The sequence below is a fragment of the Lampris incognitus genome, chromosome 20, assembly GCF_029633865.1.
Source record: "Lampris incognitus isolate fLamInc1 chromosome 20, fLamInc1.hap2, whole genome shotgun sequence".
In the NCBI taxonomy this organism is placed as follows: Eukaryota; Metazoa; Chordata; class Actinopteri; order Lampriformes; family Lampridae; genus Lampris; species Lampris incognitus.
In genome coordinates this window covers 12,179,637-12,203,183 of record NC_079230.1, presented here as the reverse complement: position 1 = coordinate 12,203,183, position 23,547 = coordinate 12,179,637, and the positions used below count along the sequence as shown (strand labels likewise).

The 23,547-nt window shown below is 45.3% G+C and overlaps 1 protein-coding gene across 1 annotated transcript in view; it reads left to right on the top strand.

Moving 5' to 3' along the window:
- The first annotated feature begins 4,654 nt into the window (after positions 1-4,654).
- LOC130130991 (H(+)/Cl(-) exchange transporter 5-like) overlaps positions 4,655-23,547 on the top strand; it is a 64,583-nt gene continuing 45,690 nt past the window's right edge. Inside the window, exons 1-2 of the mRNA XM_056300851.1 lie at positions 4,655-4,709; positions 4,815-4,982. Of these exons, the coding sequence (XP_056156826.1) occupies positions 4,655-4,709; positions 4,815-4,982 (223 nt within the window). The remainder of the gene's footprint in view (positions 4,710-4,814; positions 4,983-23,547) is intronic.

The window sequence follows — 23,547 nt, the reverse complement described above, 5'->3', positions numbered from 1 at the left end:
CACGCTTCCAGAAGCAGCTCCCACAAGTTGGATTGGTTGGATGGGCACTTCTTGCGTACCATACGGTCAAGCTGCTCCCACAACAGCTCAATGGGGTTCAGATCTGGTGACTGCGCTGGCCACTCCATTACCGATAGAATACCAGCTGCCTGCTTCTGCTCTAAATAGTTCTTGCACAATTTGGAGGTGTGTTTAGGGTCATTGTCCTGTTGTAGGATGAAATTGGCTCCAATCAAGCGCTGTCCACTGGGTATGGCATGGCGTTGCAAAATGGGAGTGATAGCCTTCCTTATTCAGAATCCCTTTTACCCTGTACAAATCTCCCACCTTACCAGCACCAAAGCAACCCCAGACCATCACATTACCTCCACCATGCTTAACAGATGGCGTCAGGCATTCTTCCAGCATCTTTTCATTTGTTCTGCATCTCACAAACGTTCTTCTTTGTGATCCAAACACCTCAAACTTGGATTCATCCGTCCACAACACTTTTTCCCAGTCTTCCTCTGTCCAATGTCTGTGTTCTTTTGCCCATCTTAATCTTTTTCTTTTATTGGTCAGTCTCAGATATGGCTTTTTCTTTGCCACTCTGCCCTGAAGCCCAGAATCCCGCAGCCGCCTCTTCACTGTAGATGTTGACACTGGTGTTTTGCGGGTACTATTTAATGAAGATGCCAGTTGGGGACCTGTGAGGCGTCTGTTTCTCAAACTAGAGACTCTAATGTACTTATCTTCTTGCTCAGTTGTGCAACGCGGCCTCCCACTTCTTTTTCTACTCTGGTTAGAGCCTGTTTGTGCTGTCCTCTGAAGGGAGTAGTACACACCGGTGTAGGAAATCTTCAATTTCTTAGCAATTTCTCGCATGGAATAGCCTTCATTTCTAAGAACAAGAATAGACTGTCGAGTTTCAGATGAAAGTTCTCTTTTTCTGGCCATTTTGAGCGTTTAATTGACCCCACAAATGTGATGCTCCAGAAACTCAATCTGCTCAAAGGAAGGTCAGTTTTGTAGCTTCTGTAACGAGCTAAACTGTTTTCAGATGTGTGAACATGATTGCACAAGGGTTTTCTAATCATCAATTAGCCTTCTGAGCCAATGAGCAAACACATTGTACCATTAGAACACTGGAGTGATAGTTGCTTGAAATGGGCCTCTATACACCTATGTAGATATTGCACCAAAAACCAGACATTTGCAGCTAGAATAGTCATTTACCACATTAGCAATGTATAGAGTGTATTTCTTTAAAGTTAAGACTAGTTTAAAGTTATCTTCATTGAAAAGTACAGTGCTTTTCCTTCAAAAATATGGACATTTCAATGTGATCCCAAACTTTTGAACGGTAGTGTATATCTGAAAGTTACTGAATACATATTCTGTTGTTACATATATCTGAAAGTTACTGAATACATATTCTGTTTTGTTACATATATCTGAAAGTTACTGCATAAGAATTCTGTTTTGTTAACTATATCTAAGTTACAACTGAAAGCTCTTATTTTTGCCCCAAAGAGTGAATAAATGCTATAATGCAATTTAAAATGCAGTTTCTACTGTTTCTATCAAATTGCAACCCCCCTCACCCAGGATCAGGTGGAGGGGTCCTCAGGGTAGATCAAAAATACGCAGGGGGTCCAGGACCCCAAAAAGGTTGAGAACCACTGTTTTAGAGAGTCATTTATAAAGCAGGCGAATAGCAAGAGTCAGCGGAACGACCATTAAGGTGACTCTTGAGAAATGGTAATTCGGGATGTTTGTGAGGGGGGTCATGGGTGGGGGTGGGAGGCCCTCTTTGGTGCGGGGGTTAAAATAAAGAAACCAGCTGTTGAAAAAAAGGGAAGAATCTGCCTTTTAGAGAGAAGCGGGGGAAGCACATTCCTCTCTGGCTGACCCACATCTAAGAGCAGGGTGCTGGGGTTGTAAGGAAGGATGGAAAAAGAAAAAAGGAAACGAAAAAAAAACGAGGAGGGGGGGGTTGTGAAAGACAGCGAGGGGAAGAAAAAAAACAGATCCCAGACCTAAGAAGGCACAGCTGGAAATGCGAGGAGAGATGGGAACGCGCAGGGGGACGTAACAAACGAGGATAATGAATTATGATGCAGATGAATGAGATGGGTGGATGGTGTCATGGTGGAGAACTACACTAACAGGAGACCAGACAAGAAGACTGGAAATAAGATAAAATAAAAATACAAATCTCAGACCCAATAAATGAATTAATGAATCCCAAAGGAAAGGCAGAAGGCAAAAAAACAAAACTTGCACTCCCATAACCCTCTCCTGGTGAGGTTAATAAATATTTATGTTGGCCACAGAGGAGTCAGAAAGAGAGATCCACCATGATCCTTTAATGCCCTGCTGTCAGTCCTCTCTGACACACACACACACACACACACACACACACACACACACACACACACACACACACACACACACAAAACTCATAAACAGATATGCATGTCCACACGCATTCATCCAAACATACACAAGGACAGACACATTCCAAACATACACTGACTCAAGGTCGGGGTATGTTTAGGCGATGCACGTATCAGTAAAGCTGCGGTTTGGGGTCATTCCTGGGGTCACACATTCACATTTAAACAAAATTCTACATTTCATTGAAATTTAGTCAAAGAAATGTTTTGACATTTCTTTTTACTTGACTCAAACTTAATTTTAAGTAAAATAGCCCTCAGCCTCCAATCCAAAGCACCCAAAATTTTGTTTTTCACCCTTGTGGAGATGGTAATTTTGTCTCCTATTAGAAATGCCACCCCAAACCTACCAACCTGTTGTGAAGTTATCCCATGCTGAGACCACCTGGGGTTTCCTCCCACCATCAAAAAGACATGCATGTTAGGTTGGTACTCCTGTCTGTGGCCCTGACCAAGGCATGGCAAGAAGAACTGGAGGTAGTCCCGCTCCATGGCAGCGGCCCACTGCTTCCTGTGTGTGTGTTGGGATAGATTAAATGCAGAGGTTGAATTTCTCCACGGCGATTAATAAAGTACATCTTGTCTTGTCTTACACACACACACACACACTCCAACCTAACTGTATCCATCCATTATCCAAACCGCTTATCCTGTTCTCAGGGTTGTGGGGAGGCTGGAGCCTATCCAAGCAGTCGTTGGGCGGCAGGCGGGGAGACACCCTGGACAGGCTGCCAGGCCATCACACACACACACACACACACACACACACACTCACATACCTTGGGACAAAGACATGTCCAAAGACATGTAAGCCAGGCGAACCTGTATTCCTGTCTTTATTCTGCGTCCTTGGCCATGAGTACAAGTGACCACAAGGTGTCGCCCAATAGGCTTTTCAGGTTTGGACTTCAGCCCGACTGACAACTGGCTCAGCCCTCTGCCCCATATGCGTAAGTTCAGTTTCTTTCACATGTCTACATTCATCCTTGAATGAATGAATGAATGAATAAATAAATAAATATGAAAGAATAAAAATGTATAAAACGTATGAACGTGAGGCAGGACGCCGCTGAAAAATAATACCCCGCTGATTTTAACGTCCCTTAAATAAACCAAAAGGTTTTCACCAGTTAATTTTGAGCATACGGGCCAGATGTTTTTTTTGTTTTTTTACCACACACGATCGATGAGCTGCAATGCGACTGGGCAGGCGGTTGACGGATGACCGATAAAATCGAACTGCTCCACTGACCCAGTTGGGAGCGACCCGCGACGGCTCTGCGATCGACTGCTTCCCCCTGGGCTCGCGGCTCGTCCCAGCCTCCGCGATGAGAGACGGGCAACTTCACCAGCCTGCGGACGCTCTACGGCGCTCTGTTGTTACCCCGGCTCTCTTGTGAACACTCGCGTTTTTGTTTATTTCGTTGGGGGTTTTGTTGTTGTTGTTGTTGTTTTTGTTGAATACGACCGGGCAGCTCGCGGTCTCGTCGGACGCGACGATGACGCAGGACTTCCGCGGAGCCGTCGAGCCGGACCGATGAGTCTACGTTGACCGCGGTGGACTCCGAGCAGCCTGGCGTGAAAACCCGCTCCTGAGCAAATCCGAGTCACAAGATAAGACTCCCCGCGACAGCGCCTGGCTTCGTCTGGACGGCACAACCCCCACCCACCCCCACCACCTCTTCCCTCTCCCCTTATTTTTCTGTCAGAGGTAGGCCATTCTTCCTTCCTTTACTTCTGAAATGTGTTTAAAGGGGGGAGAGGGGGAGGCGCCGCAGGGTTGGCTAGGTTAGCTTACCGTTCGGCGCTAGTTTATCGGACTTGGCGGTATTACAGCGGCCGGGCTATAATAAAGCTGCTGACCGAGGCTTGTCGGCTTTAGTCGGCCTACGTGCGTGCGCACGTTTGCGTTGCGTACCGCGAAGTTGTACAAAGCTGCGCCCGTTCGCCCGCAGCGTGCGCGGCAGGAGTCGGCTGAAGCGGCGGAGCCGCCACACCAACCAACGCGCGACACCAGAGAATAGAAGCGGAAACAAACACGCCGCACTTCCACATCGCCGGAGATGCGGCCGTCACTGGTGCGGCGCAGGAGACTTTAAGCGTCCCACCCACCCGCGGACGCGCCTCCCCCCCAGGCCGGCTTTTCGATAGTCATTCAAACACGTCTGGAAACGGGGAACCGTCCGTGCGCGTCGGCGCAGTCTTGTCAAGCGGGCATGTTTCGGTGCTGGAAGAGCGTCTACCGAAAACACGCGTCGCAGTTCGGCCGAGGTATTCTTCCTTTCCGCCGGAAGTGTTCTCGTCTGTTCGTGAGATTTTCGATTTGTTGATTTTAAAAAAACTTTACACCCCCCCTCCCCTCGCCCCCCCCCGCAGACTACAGAGCGATGGAAAACCCCGGGTACAGCGCCGGTAGTTTCGACGACCTTCATCGCGCCGGTAATGATGCTGATGTGGAGGACGATGACGATGACGAGATGGTAGACATCGCAGGAGCCACGCTAGACTTCTCCTCCACGGATGACGTCCCCCCCCTCCACACAGGTAAGCGTCCGCCCGGGGGGGGGGGAGGGGTTCACTTCAATCGGCCCAGTCACCGGTTTTGCTGCGTTCCTCTTTTGTTGGGTGTTTAATTTGATGCCAAGTTTTGTTTTGACTGACCTATACTCTTAGTGAACCTCCTGTCTCTCGGAGGTTCAGTTGTCTTGTTTACTGTCCCTCTCTGCCCAGAACTGAAACAGATTCATTGGTGACGGGTTAGCAGATGGCAGAGGTGGAAAAACCCGGTCCAGAAAGTAAAAACCCTAACCGTGTCTTTACTCCATCCATGTATTAAACCAGCTGATTTGGGAAACTAGTCGGTGCAATCTGATGGTTTAGAACGTGGGTGGAGTAAAGACATGGTTAGGGTTTTTACTTTCTGGACCGGGTTTTTGCACCTCTGGCCCGGGTGGAAATTAAGTTTATGCACAAAGTGGTGCTCCTGGGCTGTCGATCTGAGTTCTTCGGCATGGCAGTATTCACAATTCAAAGTGTTTAAATTTGCGTGACTGACACACGTTTGCATAACGTGGCTGAAAATTTCCATCGACGGCAGGGAGTATAATGTGATATTGCCTGAGAAGAGTTGAGTTTCATTGCCCAAGAGTGTGTCTTGTCAGGTCTCACGGGGGGGGGGGGGGTGAATTCTATTAAGATACAGTCCTGCAACAGCAGGGGAGAGAGAGAGAGAGAGAGAGAGATTGAACTAGTTGATTTTGAGTCCTCTGCTGCTCCATTTTTCTCTCTAACACACACACAAGTGAATTAAACACATTGGAGGAAGGTGCCTGAACACACTCTCTCTCTCCATCCCTCCTCCACAGAGGGATGAGTGATTTGTATTATTTTGGGATGACCTGGTGTCAGAAGGGTGATTGAGACACGAAAACAACAATTGACAGGAGTGTTAGCATTTGTGATTAGTGTTTTTGCGAATAGCTAGCTAAGTTCCTTTTTAAATGACTTCTCTTTGCCCGGCTACTGCTGAGGTCACAGTGACGTCGCAGCGTGTCATTTTTTTGAACCCAGTCAAAAAAAAAAGAGAAGAATGGTTAGTCCTAGATAGCCACTTCCCCATTCTTGCTTTCACTGGAGCAAAGGCACCAATGAAAACGTTTCAAAATTTCCAGAGAATTGCCCAACATTTCTAATAATAGCTGTGACTAGCCTTGTTACAGCTTGCATGACCAAGATGTCCCTGTCCTATGCCCTCTCTTTTTCCATTACTTGGTGAAGGATCTGTGGAAGGTCTCTTTACCCCTGTATCATTCTGTGATGTCTGCAGTCTGATCTACACCAAGACAGAGCTGCTTTACCATTACGGCACACGATTTTGATTCTGTAGCCTTAATAGAAGCTCTCTGCTGAGGCGGGTGAGGGAGCAGGGTGCAAGGACTTTCAGTAGACTTGACTGTTCATTAGAAACATGAATGTAATTCCAGTGCACCTGGAAATGGTTGTGGCGTAATGAGGCCTTCCCCAGCCAAACCCTGGAGACGCATATATGTCCTCATATGCCAGGAACCGAGTCCTGATAGGGCGTTCTTCTTCAAATAGTGGAAAGGCACAGAGGGAGACTATATGGACACACAGGAAATTCACGAAATGTTATTGGACTACCTACTGACAAGGGACAAAAGAGGAAAGAAAATGTAGCGTTAAATGTCAATACATGGATGTAACGGCCGGTTCCATTGTGCGTAAAGCACAACGCAAATGATTTGGATCACAGGCGGATTTAGCGGGATCTGCCAAAACACGACCAGTGATTTGTGACTGCCACATCACTACTGATGTCATCATGGTGTCGGTAAATGTGTCTCCTCCCCCTGATCCAAACAACGGCGTCTGTGCCGAGACTGAATAAAGAGAGATGGCATACACTTCCAGGTCTCTGTTGGTCTCCTTCTGATGTCACTGACACCACCGTCATCTTCTCCAGTCTAAACAGAGATGAGAGGCTGCCAAGATGAACAAGAGCATTTTCTTTTGGGGGGGGGGGTGTTCTGGTTCCCTGCTTCTGTCCAATGAAAACATCATATTTTTCCATTTTGACAACTTTGTGGGAGTGAAGAAATGCAGCCAGGTTGTATATTGAGGGCCATGAGTTGTTGATTTTTTTAAAAAATTTAAATAACACATTGACTTTGAAAGGGGATCATAAAAGCAGGAGTTTTAACATTTGCTTGATCCACAAAGTGCAAGTAATGTTGCTTTTAAAATATGGAGTAAGAGGTTGCAAATAGTCACAAAAAAAATAGTGTTGCAGGGGGGTTTCTGGCATATAGCAGCATGTTGCTCCATAGACCGCAAAACTTGATATGGTTTTGTGTGTGTGTGTGTGTGTGTGTGTGGGGGGGGGGGGTGAGGGCTCAGAGGAAACCAGCACTTCCTCGTGTCACATCTAGGCCTTTCTTAATCTTAATCTCTGCCACTCAGGTGATGGATGGCAGCAGAAATGCTCAGCCCCGGACTGTTGTGTGTCAAAACACATTGCTTCAAAACAAAACAAAACCCAAACAAAAATTCATCTGAAGCTGACCAGACCTGCTCTTTGTTATGGCTCAGTTTTTTATGTCCATCTGGATTAAAATGTTATTTCCTGCCGCTTAAGTAATTTCAGATCTTTGTGTCCTTGCATGCAAAGGGGGCGAGGGGGGGGGTCTGCTTATTAGTGCATCTGAGTGCATCTGAAAGCCACTTGCTCTTAGCCAACCATGGATATCTGAATAGTTCAGCGGTTCCCTGAGGGGTTGTTCCCAGGGGCTGTTGTTGCTGCAGCGTTAGCGGACACAGCAGGTACAACGAGTGATAAATTGAATGGTTCAGCAGTGAGGGTTTGTGCCCAGCCGGTCGCCAGGACGAATCCGTGCTTGGAAAGGCTGGATGGAATGACTGAACAATTCACCCCCCCCCCACCCAGAGTAACGAGGGTGGAGGAGTTCTCGAGCAAGGCGTTTGTTACCCAGTTTGTCTAGTAAATACTCTGTGGCTGTATTTAAACTGTTTTTTATACAAATCCCAAAGTTTGTGGCTATAGAAAATGAAATACAAACGACGGGAGAAAAAAAACCTCTTGAAATATCTTGAAAAAATAGTTTAAAGCTCGCTCCCTATCTTCTCCCCCATTTATCATTTCTGACGATGTAGTCCTGGGAGATTATTTATTCGCCAACAAGACCACTGCATTCACTGTCTTAATCCCCCCTTTTTTAAACCTTTTAAAAAATTGACTTAAAAAAAAAAATTGCCGAGCACTCGGGACGGAAACCTGGCCGACAACCAACAAGCGGAAAACCGCTGTGATGCTGGTTCACTTCCAGGCTGGGAGAGGTGGAAGAAATGTAAGATATTCCCATTGCAGCTGGCTCATCTATTGGCCCTTCAAGTCGACTATGAAGCGTCGACTATGAAGTTGGCATACTGGCTGGGGAAAGAATATAGACTGTGCAGACATGGCCTGGGTGAATATATAAAAGTATGGCAGACTTAATCTTGACGTCTGAGTACTGAATCATAACAATCAAGCCTGCTCGGACTAACTGGGTTTGACTTGAGGGAACAGAACATGTACATATCTACCAAACATCTGCTTTGAGAGCCTGTCCTTGATTTACTTACCTTGCTCCTTCCTTCTTTTTCCATTGATTTTCATACTTTTGGGCAATTTTGCAGAAATGTAGTATCATAGTTGCTAATTTCATACAAATCCTCAGGCAAGGTGCCCAGGATAAAGACTAGAGGTTAGCTGATTTTTGCTGAGATTATTTATAGTTACACAAGGTCTTAAATTATGTTTTATTGTAATGTCTTTCTATAATCCATGGCTTTTGTTTTATCCTTCATTTTGTTTTTTGTTGTTTGGCTTGGACGTTTTGTTGTTCTACTAATTTTGTCCCTCCCTGCATTACGCTGTGGTCCGCCTGCCTGGTAAACCTTAACCGGCGAGAGAACCTGGTAATGATTGACCGAGAATGAGTCAGATAGAGTTGGGCTCTGGTTTACACCTCACCACGGGGTCATGTCAGTTGACCAATGGGAAGCGGAAAGAGGAGGAGTAAGAGGAAGGGGCTGAAAGTGGGTGGTGGAAAAAAATAGACAACTGAATGGACGGACGGAGAAAAAAGGGGGATGTGACTTGTGCATGAATAAGAGAGAACAACCGATAAATTGACCCACTTTGTTTTTTCAATCTTTGTTTGTCCAAGGATGAGTTTTGCTGAGCACACACACATGCACGCCTTGACAGTATCAGTTACCTTCATATCATAAAACTTTGAGGCAGCACGGTGGCCCAGTGGTTAGCACTGTTGCCTCACAGCAAGAAGGTCCTGGGTTCGAACCCCAGGCTGTCCCAGGTCCTTTCTGTGTGGAGTTTGCATGTTCTCCCCGTGTCTGTGTGGGTTTCCTCCTAGTGCTCTGGTTTCTTCCCACCATCAAAAACACATGCATGTTAGGGTTAATACTCCTGCCTGTGCCCCTGAGCAAGGCAATGGAAAGAACAACTGGAGTTGGTCCCCGGGTGCTGCAGCTGCCCACTGCTCCTATACATTAGGATGGGCAGCCTGTCCTAGGATGGGCGGCCTGCCCAGGGTGTCTGCCTGCCTGCTGCCCAATGACTGCTGGGATAGGCTCCAGCATCCCCGTGATCCTGAGAGCAGGAAGATGCAGTTTGGATAATGGATGGATGGATGGAGTACAATTCGTTGTAAAAACACAATGACAAAAGAAAGTGGCTTTCTTTCTTCTTCATCGTCATCTGTACAAGCTGTGTTTCCATCTAAATGTTAAGCGAATTTCAAGGGAGCTTTTGAAATGTTGAAAAGATGAAAATGTTCAGCAGCTGAGTTTCCATTACCTGGTTTTAAGCGATTAAACAATATCCTTTTGCTCAGCATTACATCATCAGAAAAGTTTGAGAGCAAAACAGTGAGGCCTACTTGCCCTTGGAGAAATGAAACCTTTTTTCATCACTCTATCTATACACCTTTTAGTCAACACGTTAAATTCTCCGCTGTAAACGAGCGTAAAGCCTTTTCTGGGATATTCGTGAGCATCTTTTCTTCTTTTGTATATTTTGTCATTTCCATTTCGCTTCTCTCAATGAAAACTCCAAAATGTGCATGAAATGAACCTGCATAGAAGCAAATGAGCTAATTGAATAAACCGGAAACACGGCACCTCCTTCACCCCAGTTCAACCACAGCCTCCAACCACAACAGGAAGTCATGATTACGTGTTAAGGAATCCACCTGTGGTAGTTGGGGACAAAGCTGCTTATTCCTCCTTTTTCTCTTTCTTTGACCTAGATTTTTTTTACATTTTTTTATCGCCGAGGAGAATCAAAGTGATACCCTTCCGGTCATAAAGCTTGACCTTTGGTTTGGCACCGTTTCCAAAGAGTAAGTCAATCACTAAGTACTTAAACGAAACGTGTTCCAAATGAATGTCATACGCTCAGCGCACACGTTTTTCGTTATGAAAGCGTGGCCCGTTTAGCTGTTGCCACGGGTAACGCTGGGCTGAGTTGCGGGGCGGCGGTGGCTCGGGAGGTAGGACAGACGGGTCAGGATAAACTGGAGGGTTGCCGGTTTGATGTTACCAGCCGAGACGGCACCCTAGCTCAACTTGTTTGTGGTGAAATATGCAGCGAGTCAAAGAACGTCGACTGCACTGAAAGAGTTTTTGCTAGCTACTTGCTTCGTTGTCTTTTGTCTGACATTACTATTTGATGCCGTGCTTGTCAGATAATGTCATATATCATCCCTCTAAACTCTTGATTCATCCGTCCGTCTTATGAAAGCGGCTCCAGTCAGCCTGCCTGCTTCAGCGGGGAGGGTTGGTTTGTTTTAAAACCGGCGTACCAGGAGTGGGTGGTGGTTTGTTGATCGCTCCTTGTTAACGGTAACAGCCGTCTCTCTGTCGTACGGGGATCCAACGGTCAAACGGGTACTAAAACGAGCGCTCCCAGAAGCCATCGCAGAAACTGCGGTCGGAAGCCAGACAGCCACTCAACGGCTGTAAAGTCACTGAAAATAAATTGGGGGGGGGGCGGCAATATTTTGTCACCTCTTTTCGTCAGTGAAAAGAAAGAGATTTTGGTGAAGTTTTTATTTTTCAAACTACATTTTAGTCTCGTCTTTTTCCGCCAACAACATTGCATGTTGATATAGTCACAGTTAGTGCTTAATGACGTTGATGCCGTCTCGTCATCGTTTTCCTTGACGAAATTTAACACCAGTTTGTTTGAACTACTTTCCGGAAGTCGGTCATCAAGACAGTCAGATTCTAGAGATGGGCACCAATGAACGAACGGATCTTTTTGAACAGCTGTTTTTAGTGCACGGTGTGTACCGGGTCAGCCTATCGAACGTACCAAGTGCTCACGAATCCCCCCTTTATTGACTCATACCGACCACGCCCCCTCACCGTTTCCGACTCACCGACTACGCCCACTCGCTGTTTCCGACTCATACAGACCACGCCCACTCGCCGTTATAGGGTACTGCTCACGCTGCCTGCTACGGTGACAGTCGTTCAAAACAGGAAGCGGGACAACCGATGAATGAGTGGAAATCGTTGTCTCGAACAAGGACGTCAATAATAATAATAATAATCAAACTTATACAGCGCTTTTCTAACACTCAAAGCCGCTTTACAATAAACGGGGTGAAACAAGACAACAGATAGACGGACACAGACATACAGGGGTGGATGGATGGGGGGCTACGAGAGGGAGAAGTGGCAGCCACACACGACGCCAGCAGTACTCTCCGACTTAAACATACAAAAAGGCAAGAAAAACAAAAAAACAACAGCACTGTAGACGTTGATTTTCTGTAGGGGTTTACTCCCGTAGCCTATTCCTCTCCCGAGGTATCCACTAGGCAGTGGCACTGTTTAACCCATAGCTGGGGGCTGGTTCGTGGGCATCGGGGAATATCCACACACCGGTGGGCCTGCGTACCGCATGTCTAGGGGCCAGACCTCCTCCAAGTCCCATGTAGTTCAGCCAGGGTCCAAGGTGTACACAGTTACCATGTGTTGCCACGAGGAGGCACTACATAGGGCTTGCTGTTGGAGAGGTTAGGTACTGGCAGGGAGAGACTTAAGTGCTTGGCTCTCCTGTTCACATTTCTGCTAGCCAGCAGTGAAGGTTGAGAGTGAGACGTGACAGGCACAGAACACTACACCAACACACTAGACACACACTTTTCTGTGTTTCCACTGTTTCCACACTAGACGTCAGTGAGTGACTATAGTCAAGACAGCCTGGCACCTACTCACTGGGCGAGATCAAATGAACCCTTCTCTCGATCTGGGACGTATAAGTGAACGAGAAGCAATGGAATTGGACTTGAGTCGAGACAGACAGCCAATTAATCTGAACGAGATTGAACTGCTCGCTCAAACTACGGCATCTGCTACTTGCCCCTCAAAAAGAACGACAGATCGTTGGTCAGTGACATTTCTGTAACATCGTATTGCGCTTATATAGCCTACCTACCCACATCCAAGTGGGTTGGTGAATCAGTGCATTAAAATGAATATTTTATCTTTATTAATGTAAAGGGGGCAGCACGGTGGCCCAGTGAGTTGGTCCCCAGGCGCTGTAGCTGCCCACCTGCCACTGCTTCTATACAATAGGATGGGTTAAATGCAGAAAAAAATGTCACTGTAACCATACAACTGTACAATGACAAAATAAATTGGCTTTCTTCTTCTTCTAAACGTATACATGATGACTAGTAATGTATTGAAGTTAAGTTTTGTGGGCGGGCAGCACTAGCACTAGAGAGAGGTGGCAAAGGAAAGGCGTATGGTGAGTTGTATGAGAGGCTGGACACTAACGAAGGACTAAATGACTTGTACCGTTTTGCTAGACAGAGGGACCAAGCTGGGAACGATGTTTAGCAGGTTAAGGTGATGAAGGATAGAGATGGAAGTGTGCTGACAAGTGAGGAGAGTGTGTTGAGAAGGTGGAAGGAGTAATTTGAGGGGCTGATGAATGAAAATGAGAGTGAGAGAAGGTTGGATGATGAGGGGATAGTGAATCAGGAAAGTGTAGTGGATTAACAAGGATGAAGTGAGGGCAGCTATGAAGAGGATGAAAAATGGAAAGGTGGTTGGTCCATATCACATACCTATGGAGGTGTTTAGGAGAGATGGCAGTGGAGTTTTTAACTAGATTGTTTAACACAATCTTGGAAAGTGAGAGGATGCTTGAGGATTGGAGAATAAGTATTCTGGTACTAATTTTAACAAACAAGGGCGATGTGCAGAACTGTAGCAACTACAGAGGTACAAAGTTGATCAGCCACAGCATGAAGATATGGGAAAAAGTAATAGAAGCTAGGTTAAGAGGAGATGTGATGATCAGCGAGCAGCAGTATGGTTTCATGCCACGAAAGAGCACTACAGATGTGATGTTTGCTTTGAGAATATCGATGGAAGCATAGAGAAGGCCAGAAGGAGTTACATTGTGTCTGTGGATTTAGAGAAAGAAAATGACAGGGTGGCAAGAGAGGAGGTTTGGTATTGTATGAGGAAGTCGGGAGTGGCAGAGAAATATGTTAAGAATGGTGCAGAATATAGTCCGCGGTGGTGTAGCGGTCTAAGCATCAGCTTTGTGTTGATGCAGTTGCCCTGTGGGGACTGGGGTTCGCGCCCCGGTCTCGTCAGATCCGACTAAGGTCGGACTCGATGAAGCAGCAATCATTGGCAACGCTGTCTTCGGGAGGGGGGCGGAGTCGGCTTGTGTTCGTTACGTGAGTGCGTCTCTGTGTGTGTCGGAAAAAACAGTGATTCGGCCTGGAGTCGCCTTGTCACGAAAGTGGGGAGGCGGTCTCCTTCGAGACTGCCGGCCGGAGAGATGAAGTTGGCGAACGCATGCAGTACGAGGGTGGGTGTTTGAATTAAAATAGGGATCGATTGGCCACTAAATTGGGAGAAAAAAGGGAAAAATCAGAAATAAATTTTTAAAAAGAATGGTGCAGAATATGTATGAGGGCATTGTGGCAGTGGTGACGTGTGTGGTAGGAGTGACAGATGGGTTCAAGGTGGAGGTGGGATTACGTCAAGGATCGGCTCTGAGCCCTTTCTTATTTGCAATGGTGATGGACAGGGTGACAGACGAGATCAGGCAGGAGTCTCCGTGGACTACGAGGTTTGCGGATGACATTGTGATCCGTAGGGAGAGTAGGGTGCAGGTTGAGGAGAGCCTGGAGAGGTAGAGGTATTCACTGGAGAGAAGAGGAAAGAAAGTCAGTAGGAACAAGATGGAATGCCTGTGAACAAGAGGGAGGACAGCGGAATGGTGAAGATGCAAGGAGTAGAGGGAACGAAGGTGGATGAGTTTAAATACTTGGGGTCAACTGTTCAAAGTAACGGGGAGTGCAGAAGAGAGTTGAAGAGGAGAGTGCAGGCAGGGTGGAGTGGGTGGGGAAGATCGTCAGGAGTGATTAGCAACAGAAGGGTACCAGCAAGAATTAAAGGGAAGGTTTACAAGATGGTTGTGAGACCAGCTATGTTGTACGGCTTGGAGAAGGTGGCACTGATGAAAAGACAGGAGGCGGAGGTGGAGGTGGAAGCATTGAAGATGCTAAGATTTTCATTAGGAGTGATGAAGAAAGGCAGGATTCGGAACGAGTATGGAACGAGTGGTGGAATGAACTCCCCACTGATGTCAGGACAGCAGAGTCTCTGCCCATCTTTCGGCGCAGGTTGAAAACTCACCTCTTCAAGAACTACTACCCTGTTACTTGTTCTTAGCACTTATTGTATTCATTCATAAAAAAAATCTCTTTCTTGCGCCTTTACTTTAGCACTGGTTTTGCTCTTAGATGCTTATTTAGATGCACTTATGACCTCGGATGACTTGTAGTTCTCCTGATTTCCTACGTTAAATGCATTTATTGTAAGTCGCTTTGGATAAAAGCGTCGGCTAAATGACTGTAATGTAAATGTAAAGAGTATATTAGAGGAACAGCTGAGGTTGGACGGTTTGGAGACAAGCAAGAGGCAAGATTGAAATGGCTTGGACATGTGTGGAGGAGAGATGCTGGGTATGTTGTGAGAAGGATGCTGAATATGGAGCTGCCAGGCAAGAGGAAAAGAAGAAGGCTAAAAATGAGGTTTATGGATGTGGCGAGGGAGGACATGCAGGTGGTTGGCATGACAGCAGAAGATGCAGAGGACAGGAAGAGATGGAAACGGATGATCCGCTATGGTGACCCCTAACGGGAGCAGCCGAAGATAATAGTAGTAGTACTAGTAGTATAAAATGCAGTCTATTTCCCAATTGTCAGCTGAAATGTTGTAGCTATGTTGCAAGCCTAGGTTGGAAAGCAGTTGGATGTAAACGAGGAGGTTCTGAGATCCCTACGCATCCTGCTGAGCCTCCAGTGTTTTTTTCGGCCCAAAAAAGTAGAACATCCGTGATAAGAGGAGCTTTCACGACAGCTGCTATAACATTTCTACTGTCTCATTGCTCATTGTCCTCTAAATCCCAAGCTAGGTTTCTATTTGGGCTCTTACGTTCCAGTTTTGATGGCACAAGAGATACTGGGGTTTCCATGCATCTTGTACATAGTGACATCATGTCCTGTACTCGTAATAATTTATTACCACTCATTTCAAATTATACTGTGTAATTTTCTGCCATAAAGTAAATCGTTCGTGTTGTAAAGAAAAAATGCACATCATGTCCGCTTCTTATTTACTCTTAACCTTTTTTTTTACTGCCTGTAAAACACAGATTGAACCATGGCCTGGTAAAATTAGGGACAGTCTACTTGTATGTCTAATTCCATGTCTCAGATATAGTTGCATGTGACCGTCAGGCCTCGCTGGAGTCTCTCTGTCATTTCCCATAGCAACCTGAACTCGGCAGGTCAAGGTTCAACCACTGGTTCTCTCGCTGACAGGAACTGAGAATATGATGACGGAGCTTGTTTGATTCAGCATTACTCCACAACAGATAACTTGGAATTGGTAAAGGGCCAAGCAGTCATATGACAGAAGAAGTGCATCCAAGATTCCAGGCTACAAGGAAGTGCAGAGAACGTTGTGTCCTGTTGATACCCAGTCCCCTTGAGTTGTTCAGCCCGATGCATAGATTCTCTTTGCAGAGTGCATGGTGTATGGTGGGAGCTATGCTTCTTGTGTCTCCCACTGCTTTCTCAAGACTTGTTATTGGTCTTGATTTATTTGACTGGGTGGGAAGTTCACGCAGATGACGCTCGATATTTAAAGTCTAAGAGTGACTGAGAACCTCTTGCGAAAAGCGAATCTAAGAATATTTAGGAAACTATGAATGACGTCTAACAGTGTTTTTTTAAATGTTAGCTATGAGAACAGCAAAGAATGTGAGTGATTTGTATAATGCTATCCATTGTGATTGTGATCTGCTGAGGCCAAATATAATTTTTTTTTTTTTGCATTATATGGTGTTGTAAGCAGAAAGTGAATCAAATCCTAATTTAAGGCAGGGATAAGCAGAATAAAGTCCCCGTAATTAAAGGATTTGTGTCGTTTTTAAAGGATTTGTTTCTTTCTGTTTTTGATGAATGAATGGGGTTGGGATGGCTGCCAGACTTCAGTGAACTATTAAACATATTTTAACATTGTGCTATAGATCATGGGGTACGTACTACTTTTTCTCAAATGATTTATAACACATTTCAGAGTTAAGTTCTGAATATGTCAGTGGTACACGGAGCTTATTAGAGCCATTATTCTCAATTGTTTGTCACTGTAGATGTTTGGATAAGATGACCTCGTGTGTGACTTTTGAAGGAAAAGCACTTCTTGCGTAGGCTGAACTCAGTGGATTGACTCTTGACCTTGTTATACCCTGTCTTTCCGTCTGACCGCTCTCCAGCTCCCATGGTACTCATGGGGGTCAAAGACATCATAAACAAACATGCCCTCCTTTTTATGCAATAACCTGCCTCAGCCAATCCCAAAAATGCCTCCATGGCAGTTTAGCCAATCAGGAAGAACCCACCAGGCAATTCACAGCAGATTAGAAAGGCCGGTTGTCGCAAACCCAGTGAATCATCATCTAGACATATTGGCCAATCAATACTAATCCTCAAGCTTCTCAGCCAATTAGAGAGTCACCCAGTTGAGTCCACTCCCTGGTAGAGCTCAGGCCAGGGAAGGGATTTTCAGTTTGAGTTGTAACACCAGGCCAGTGGGTGTTTGGGACTGAGAATGACATGGACTGGGAGATTTGGAGTGAGAACTTGGATGAGGAGGAATTAGTGGAAAATGGTGAGTTTTGGGGGCTGGGAGAAGCTGGAAAATTAGGACACTGTAATGAAAGTCAGACTTCTTGAACTTCACTTGCAACTGTTTTTATTTCTGTTGGTTCAAGGCAAAATGTTTGCTTGCTTGCACTCAGAGCTGGGTTAAGATGCAGAGCGCGCCCTGCAGGTTTTGAAGTTAATGGAACAGTTCAGGTTGTTTGGGTCACATACCACATTGGACATACCCACCGTGTGTGTGTTTGTGGGGTGTTTTCAGAGAAACAGTTGTGTGTGTGTGTGTGTGTGTGTGTGTGTGTGTGTGTGTGTGTGTGTGTGTGTGTGTGTGTGTGTGTGTGTGTGTGTGTGTAAAATATTTTGATGATGATCCTCACTGTAGTACTGTATAGACCACATATTAAGACAAGTTCACAATGAATTAATTGCTGATTCCTGTAACCACTGATTATCTGTGTACTCATGCATGTGCACAAGAGGAAACAACTGTCTGCTTTTGGACTGTGTTTATGCATGTACTTAATGTATATATGTATGTCTGTGGGATTTCTATGTTGGTGTTTTTGCATGTGGGCGCAGCCGCGTAAGTCTGCACATTTGACTCAAAGGTCACAAGCTACAGCCACATTATAAATTCCATAGCTGTTCTATATCTCGGCATATATGTTTCAGAGAGACAGGGAGAGAGTTTCACTTTATTTCTCTGCCTTGCTTGCACATCAGCTTCCCATCCGCAGTACCTCTCCCTCTGTTCCTTTGGACTGTATGGTAGTGGGATGTTTTGTTTTCTCCTTGTATTTCTAAAGGTACATGATACTGTGAACTGTCAGTGTCTCTGTGCTATCATCAACAACGCACCCCAAATCAGGAGCAGAGTCAGAATACTTTATTCATCCACGAGGGGAAATTGGGTATCCATTGGCAACCATTCACCAGTGGTTATCCATGACCAGAACATAGCCGAGGCTGACTCTTACAGACCTGGGCATACACGTCAACAACAAACTGACATGCGGTGTTCAGGGAGAAAATGTTTGCACAAGGGTCCAACAATGGCTACACTTCCTTCGTAGGCTCAGGATCTTTGGTGTCAACCAGAAATTGTTGCTCCTTGGGGATCTCTGGTTCGAATTCCCATGTTCCCTCCAGCTTGGTCAGCCGTCCCTACAGACACAGTTGGCCATGTCTGCGGGTGGGTAGCTGGATGTGGGTACGTGTCCTGGTCACTGCACTAGCACCTCCTCTGGTTGATCGGCGCGCCTGTAAAGGGGGGAGGGGGAACTGGGGGGAATAGCGTGATCCTCCCACGCGTTATGTCCCCCTGGCGAAACTCCTCATTGTCAGGTGAAAAGAAGCAGCTGGTGACTCCACATGTATCAGAGGAGGCATGTGGTAGTCTGCAGCCCTCCCTGGATTGGCAGAGGGGGTGGGGCAGTGACTGAGATGGCTCGGAAGAGTGGGGTAATTGGGGGATACAATTGGAGAGAAAAAGGGGAAACCCCCCCCCCCCAAAAAAAAAGTGTTGCTCCTCTTCTACCATGCCATAGCTGAGAGTATCGTGTGGTAGTGTGGTATGGCAACCTCAGTGTACAGCCAAAAGCCCAGATTACCCAGCTAAGGGCAAGGTCACACATATGCCAAATTAATATTGGCGAATATTCGCCTCCCGTTTACTTCCATTCTATGCGAGCAAAGAGGCGAATAAAACATTCACTTCCAGTGGCAAAGCAAATTCGTGTCTTCCCTTCACGTGGAGTTCAACTATGGTGAACTTTGACAGGCGAATTCGCAAATTTGCTCGTGCCGTAACACAGACAGCAATGAAAATCACGGGAGTCGAGCAGTATCCCACACTTAAGGCTGTCTTTGATGAAACAATCCTCAGACAGGCCCAAAAAATGACTTCAGACCCCACCCATTTCCTCCACCCTGAATACCAGCTTCTGCCCTCAGGTAGACGCTTCAGTGCACGCTCAACCGCTTTACAACCTCCTGAGACCATGCAGAGTGAAGTATAAGGTGCAGGAATCTGCATGTGAAGCGTGGCATCATATGAGGCCGCATGGTCTCAGGAAGTCCTTCGTCCCCCTGTGCATCAAAGCCCTAAATGGCAAGCTGGCCAGAAGCTAACCCCTGTAACGCTGCCTTTAATTTTAGCTGTACACATGTACACTTAATGATGACTGTGTTGAGGAGGCTGCTTTACTCTTACTGCACATATTCTGTCCACCACTATGATGACGACAGACGTGTTGTACGACGGGCAGTGTGCAATTTGTTGGTTGATGGCAATCTGTGCATGTACTGTAGGTATTGTGTGTGTGTGTCCCTGTGTATGGGTGACAATCTGTGTATGTACCGTATGTTAATTGTATTTTTTTAGCAGCAGATACTGTAGGTGTCCAAGACAAATTTCCTTCGGAACAATAAAGTCTCTCTTGTCTTGTCTTATAAATTCATGCACCTTTTCTTTGGCTTGGAGGATAAACGGATTGGGGATTTGCATTTGTTTTGCTCAGTGTTTGGATTATAGTGGCTTCAGGAATAGTGTGTCCCTGTTTTATGGAGCCTTGTTTTAGGCTATAAAAGATAAAGCTATAAAAGAAAAAGCCCAAAGTCCACTCAGTCTGTTATGTTCATAATAAATCTGCCCTGTATTATAATCACACATACGTACACCAGTTGCAAAACAAATTTTCTCGAAGATAGATTGACTAGGTTGTCATGGTGAAGGCGTACAGTCTCTTTTATTGATTTTACATATTAATTTCACCATGGTTATGTCAGGAGGGAAATTATTTGTCATCCCAAAGACATTGGCTACATCAGAATGTAAAGAGGTCATACCCAGGCCCCTTGGATGTTCACTTTTGTTTCTGTCAGACACAAGGTCGGCACCAAAGCACTGACTGTTTCATCAACCTTGTGGAAAGTCAAAAAAATGAAACTATGAAGCATCACTAACTTTGTAATTCCTGTACAAATTGGTCACAGTCTTTCTCTCTTCTAAAATTGAAATCGATTAGTTAAAGCTGCGACAGCTTTTGCTCCCCTTATACAGATATAGGATGGTTTGGGATGAGAGTGTCTCTACTGTAGGCAGTTGCAAAGAATTATGGGAATTTTTTTTGTACTCGTAATTTTTTTTTTTTTTTCGTGGAATTTTCCCCCTTTTTCTCCCCAACTGTACCCATCCAATTATCCCACTCTTCCGAGCTGTCCCGGTCACTGCTCCTCTGCCGATCCGGGGAGGGCTGCAGACTACCACATGCCTCCTCCGATAATGTGGAGTCATCAGCCACGTCTTTTTAGCTGACAGTGAGGAGTTTCGCTAGGGGGCGTAGCGCGTGGGAGGATCACGCTATTCCTCCCCCCCCCAAACAGGTGCCCTGACCGACCAGAGGAGGCGCTAGTGCAGTGACCAGGATACATACCCATATCCGGCTTCCCATCCGCAGACACGGCCAATTGTGTCTGTAGAAATGCCCAACCAAGCCGGAGGTAACACAGGGATTCGAACCGGCGATCCCCGTGTTGGTAGGCAATGGAATAGACTGCCACGCTACCCGGACGCCCCTTTGCACTCTAACTTATTTTGAATTTACCATGTCATGGATGCTTAAAGAATGGCTGGTTTGCAGGACCGAGTCAGTGCCGTGCCACTCTGGATAGATGATATGATTTGCTGATCTAGGGGAGTGGATTTTTTCTTTGTGATAAGGGCTCTATGGAGGCACATAAAGCAGCACTGGAATGCAGGGATAGATTGTGCAGGAGGGGTTACTGGCCTAAGGAATGTAGATCTATTATTTTGCAGAATTCGCTTATCTGCAATCAAACGGCTCTTTTACCATGACTGGAAACAGGAAAAAAGTGTAACCCAGGAGTGACTCATTGTATCGCATTGTTTGTTTCACACCACCCATTTCATTTTGAGTCCCCCCCCCCCAAGTATTGAGCATGATGAAACTCTTTCCTGTGAGTAGTATACGTGTGTGTATATATATATATATATATACACTACCGTTCAAAAGTTTGGGATCACCCAAACAATTTTGTGTTTTCCATGAAAAGTCACACTTATTCACCACCATATGTTGTGAAATGAATAGAAAATAGAGTCAAGACATTGACAAGGTTAGAAATAATGATTTGTATTTGAAATAAGATTTTTTTTACATCAAACTTTGCTTTCTTCAAAGAATCCTCCATTTGCAGCAATTACAGCATTGCAGACCTTTGGCATTCTAGCTGTTAATTTGTTGAGGTAATCTGGAGAAATTGCACCCCACGCTTCCAGAAGCAGCTCCCACAAGTTGGATTGGTTGGATGGGCACTTCTTTGAGCAGATTGAGTTTCTGGAGCATCACATTTGTGGGGTCAATTAAACGCTCAAAATGGCCAGAAAAAGAGAACTTTCATCTGAAACTCGACAGTCTATTCTTGTTCTTAGAAATGAAGGCTATTCCATGCGAGAAATTGCTAAGAAATTGAAGATTTCCTACACCGGTGTGTACTACTCCCTTCAGAGGACAGCACAAACAGGCTCTAACCAGAGTAGAAAAAGAAGTGGGAGGCCGCGTTGCACAACTGAGCAAGAAGATAAGTACATTAGAGTCTCTAGTTTGAGAAACAGACGCCTCACAGGTCCCCAACTGGCATCTTCATTAAATAGTACCTGTTAGAGCCTGTTTGTGCTGTCCTCTGAAGGGAGTAGTACACACCGGTGTAGGAAATCTTCAATTTCTTAGCAATTTCTCGCATGGAATAGCCTTCATTTCTAAGAACAAGAATAGACTGTCGAGTTTCAGATGAAAGTTCTCTTTTTCTGGCCATTTTGAGCGTTTAATTGACCCCACAAATGTGATGCTCCAGAAACTCAATCTGCTCAAAGAAGTGCCCATCCAACCAATCCAACTTGTGGGAGCTGCTTCTGGAAGCGTGGGGTGCAGTTTCTCCAGATTACCTCAACAAATTAACAGCTAGAATGCCAAAGGTCTGCAATGCTGTAATTGCTGCAAATGGAGGATTCTTTGACGAAAGCAAAGTTTGATGTAAAAAAAATCTTATTTCAAATACAAATCATTATTTCTAACCTTGTCAATGTCTTGACTCTATTTTCTATTCATTTCACAACATATGGTGGTGAATAAGTGTGACTTTTCATGGAAAACACGAAATTGTTTGGGTGATCCCAAACTTTTGAACGGTAGTGTATGTATGTATATATATATATATATATATATATATATATATATATATAAAATGGCCTATCCAGGGTGTCTCCCCGCCTGCCGCCCGATGACTGCTGGGATAGGTTCCAGCATCCCCGCGACTCTGAGCAGGATAAGCGGTTTGGATGATGGATATATATATATATATATATATATATATATATATATATATGCATCACAGGGACTTCTCAGTGTCTTTGTATGTGAATCAGACAATGTGATTACTGTACTTGCTGAAAATGTTATAAATGCATTGCACTAATCCAGGGGTCAGGAACCTTTTTGACTGGGAGAGCCATAAAAGCCAACTATTTCTAAATATATTTCATTGAGAGCCATATAGTATTTTTAACGTATAATAAATTAAATATGTCTTACTTTTAATGCGACTTCTGGTGCTGCATGGCGTATCGAAGTGCCGCTTTATATTTGACCGTTTCATCGATGCAATTTTATCATTGCATATTAGACATACGGCAGATCCAGCTCTCTCCACAAATGCAAATTCCTCTGTCCACGCAGCCTGGAATGCACGGTAATCATCGTCTTTTTTTCTTTTCGCCATCTTTTCCGTTACAAGGGTTGAAGCGGATAAACTAGTTGGCTATCTGATAAAATTGATTTCTTCACCTTTACAATGACCCAGACATGCTCGCGAGCCATTGGTTCCCGATCCCATCCACGGGTGACCCGTGAAATTTATCTTCAAAACTTATTTCTGTTTACTTTAAAATGACACAGTATTATTAAGAAATATCACAAGTATTTTAAAATCAGTTCCAAACTGATTTTTTTTTTTTTCAACTCAAAATTGTCTGGGAGCCATATGCCGTCACCGGAAGAGCCGTATATGGCTCGCGAGCCATAGGTTCCCGACCGCTGCACTAATCCATGAAGTCACATAAGACATAGATCTATCCCTGCTTCACAATCACAACCAGCTTTCAGGAAAGACTTTTTTTGAGACTGCCACCCCTCAGCTGTATCGCATGCATTGGCTGGTGTGTGTGTGTGTGTGTGTGTGTGTGTGTGTGTGTGTGTGTGTGTGTGTGTGTGTGTGTGTGTGAG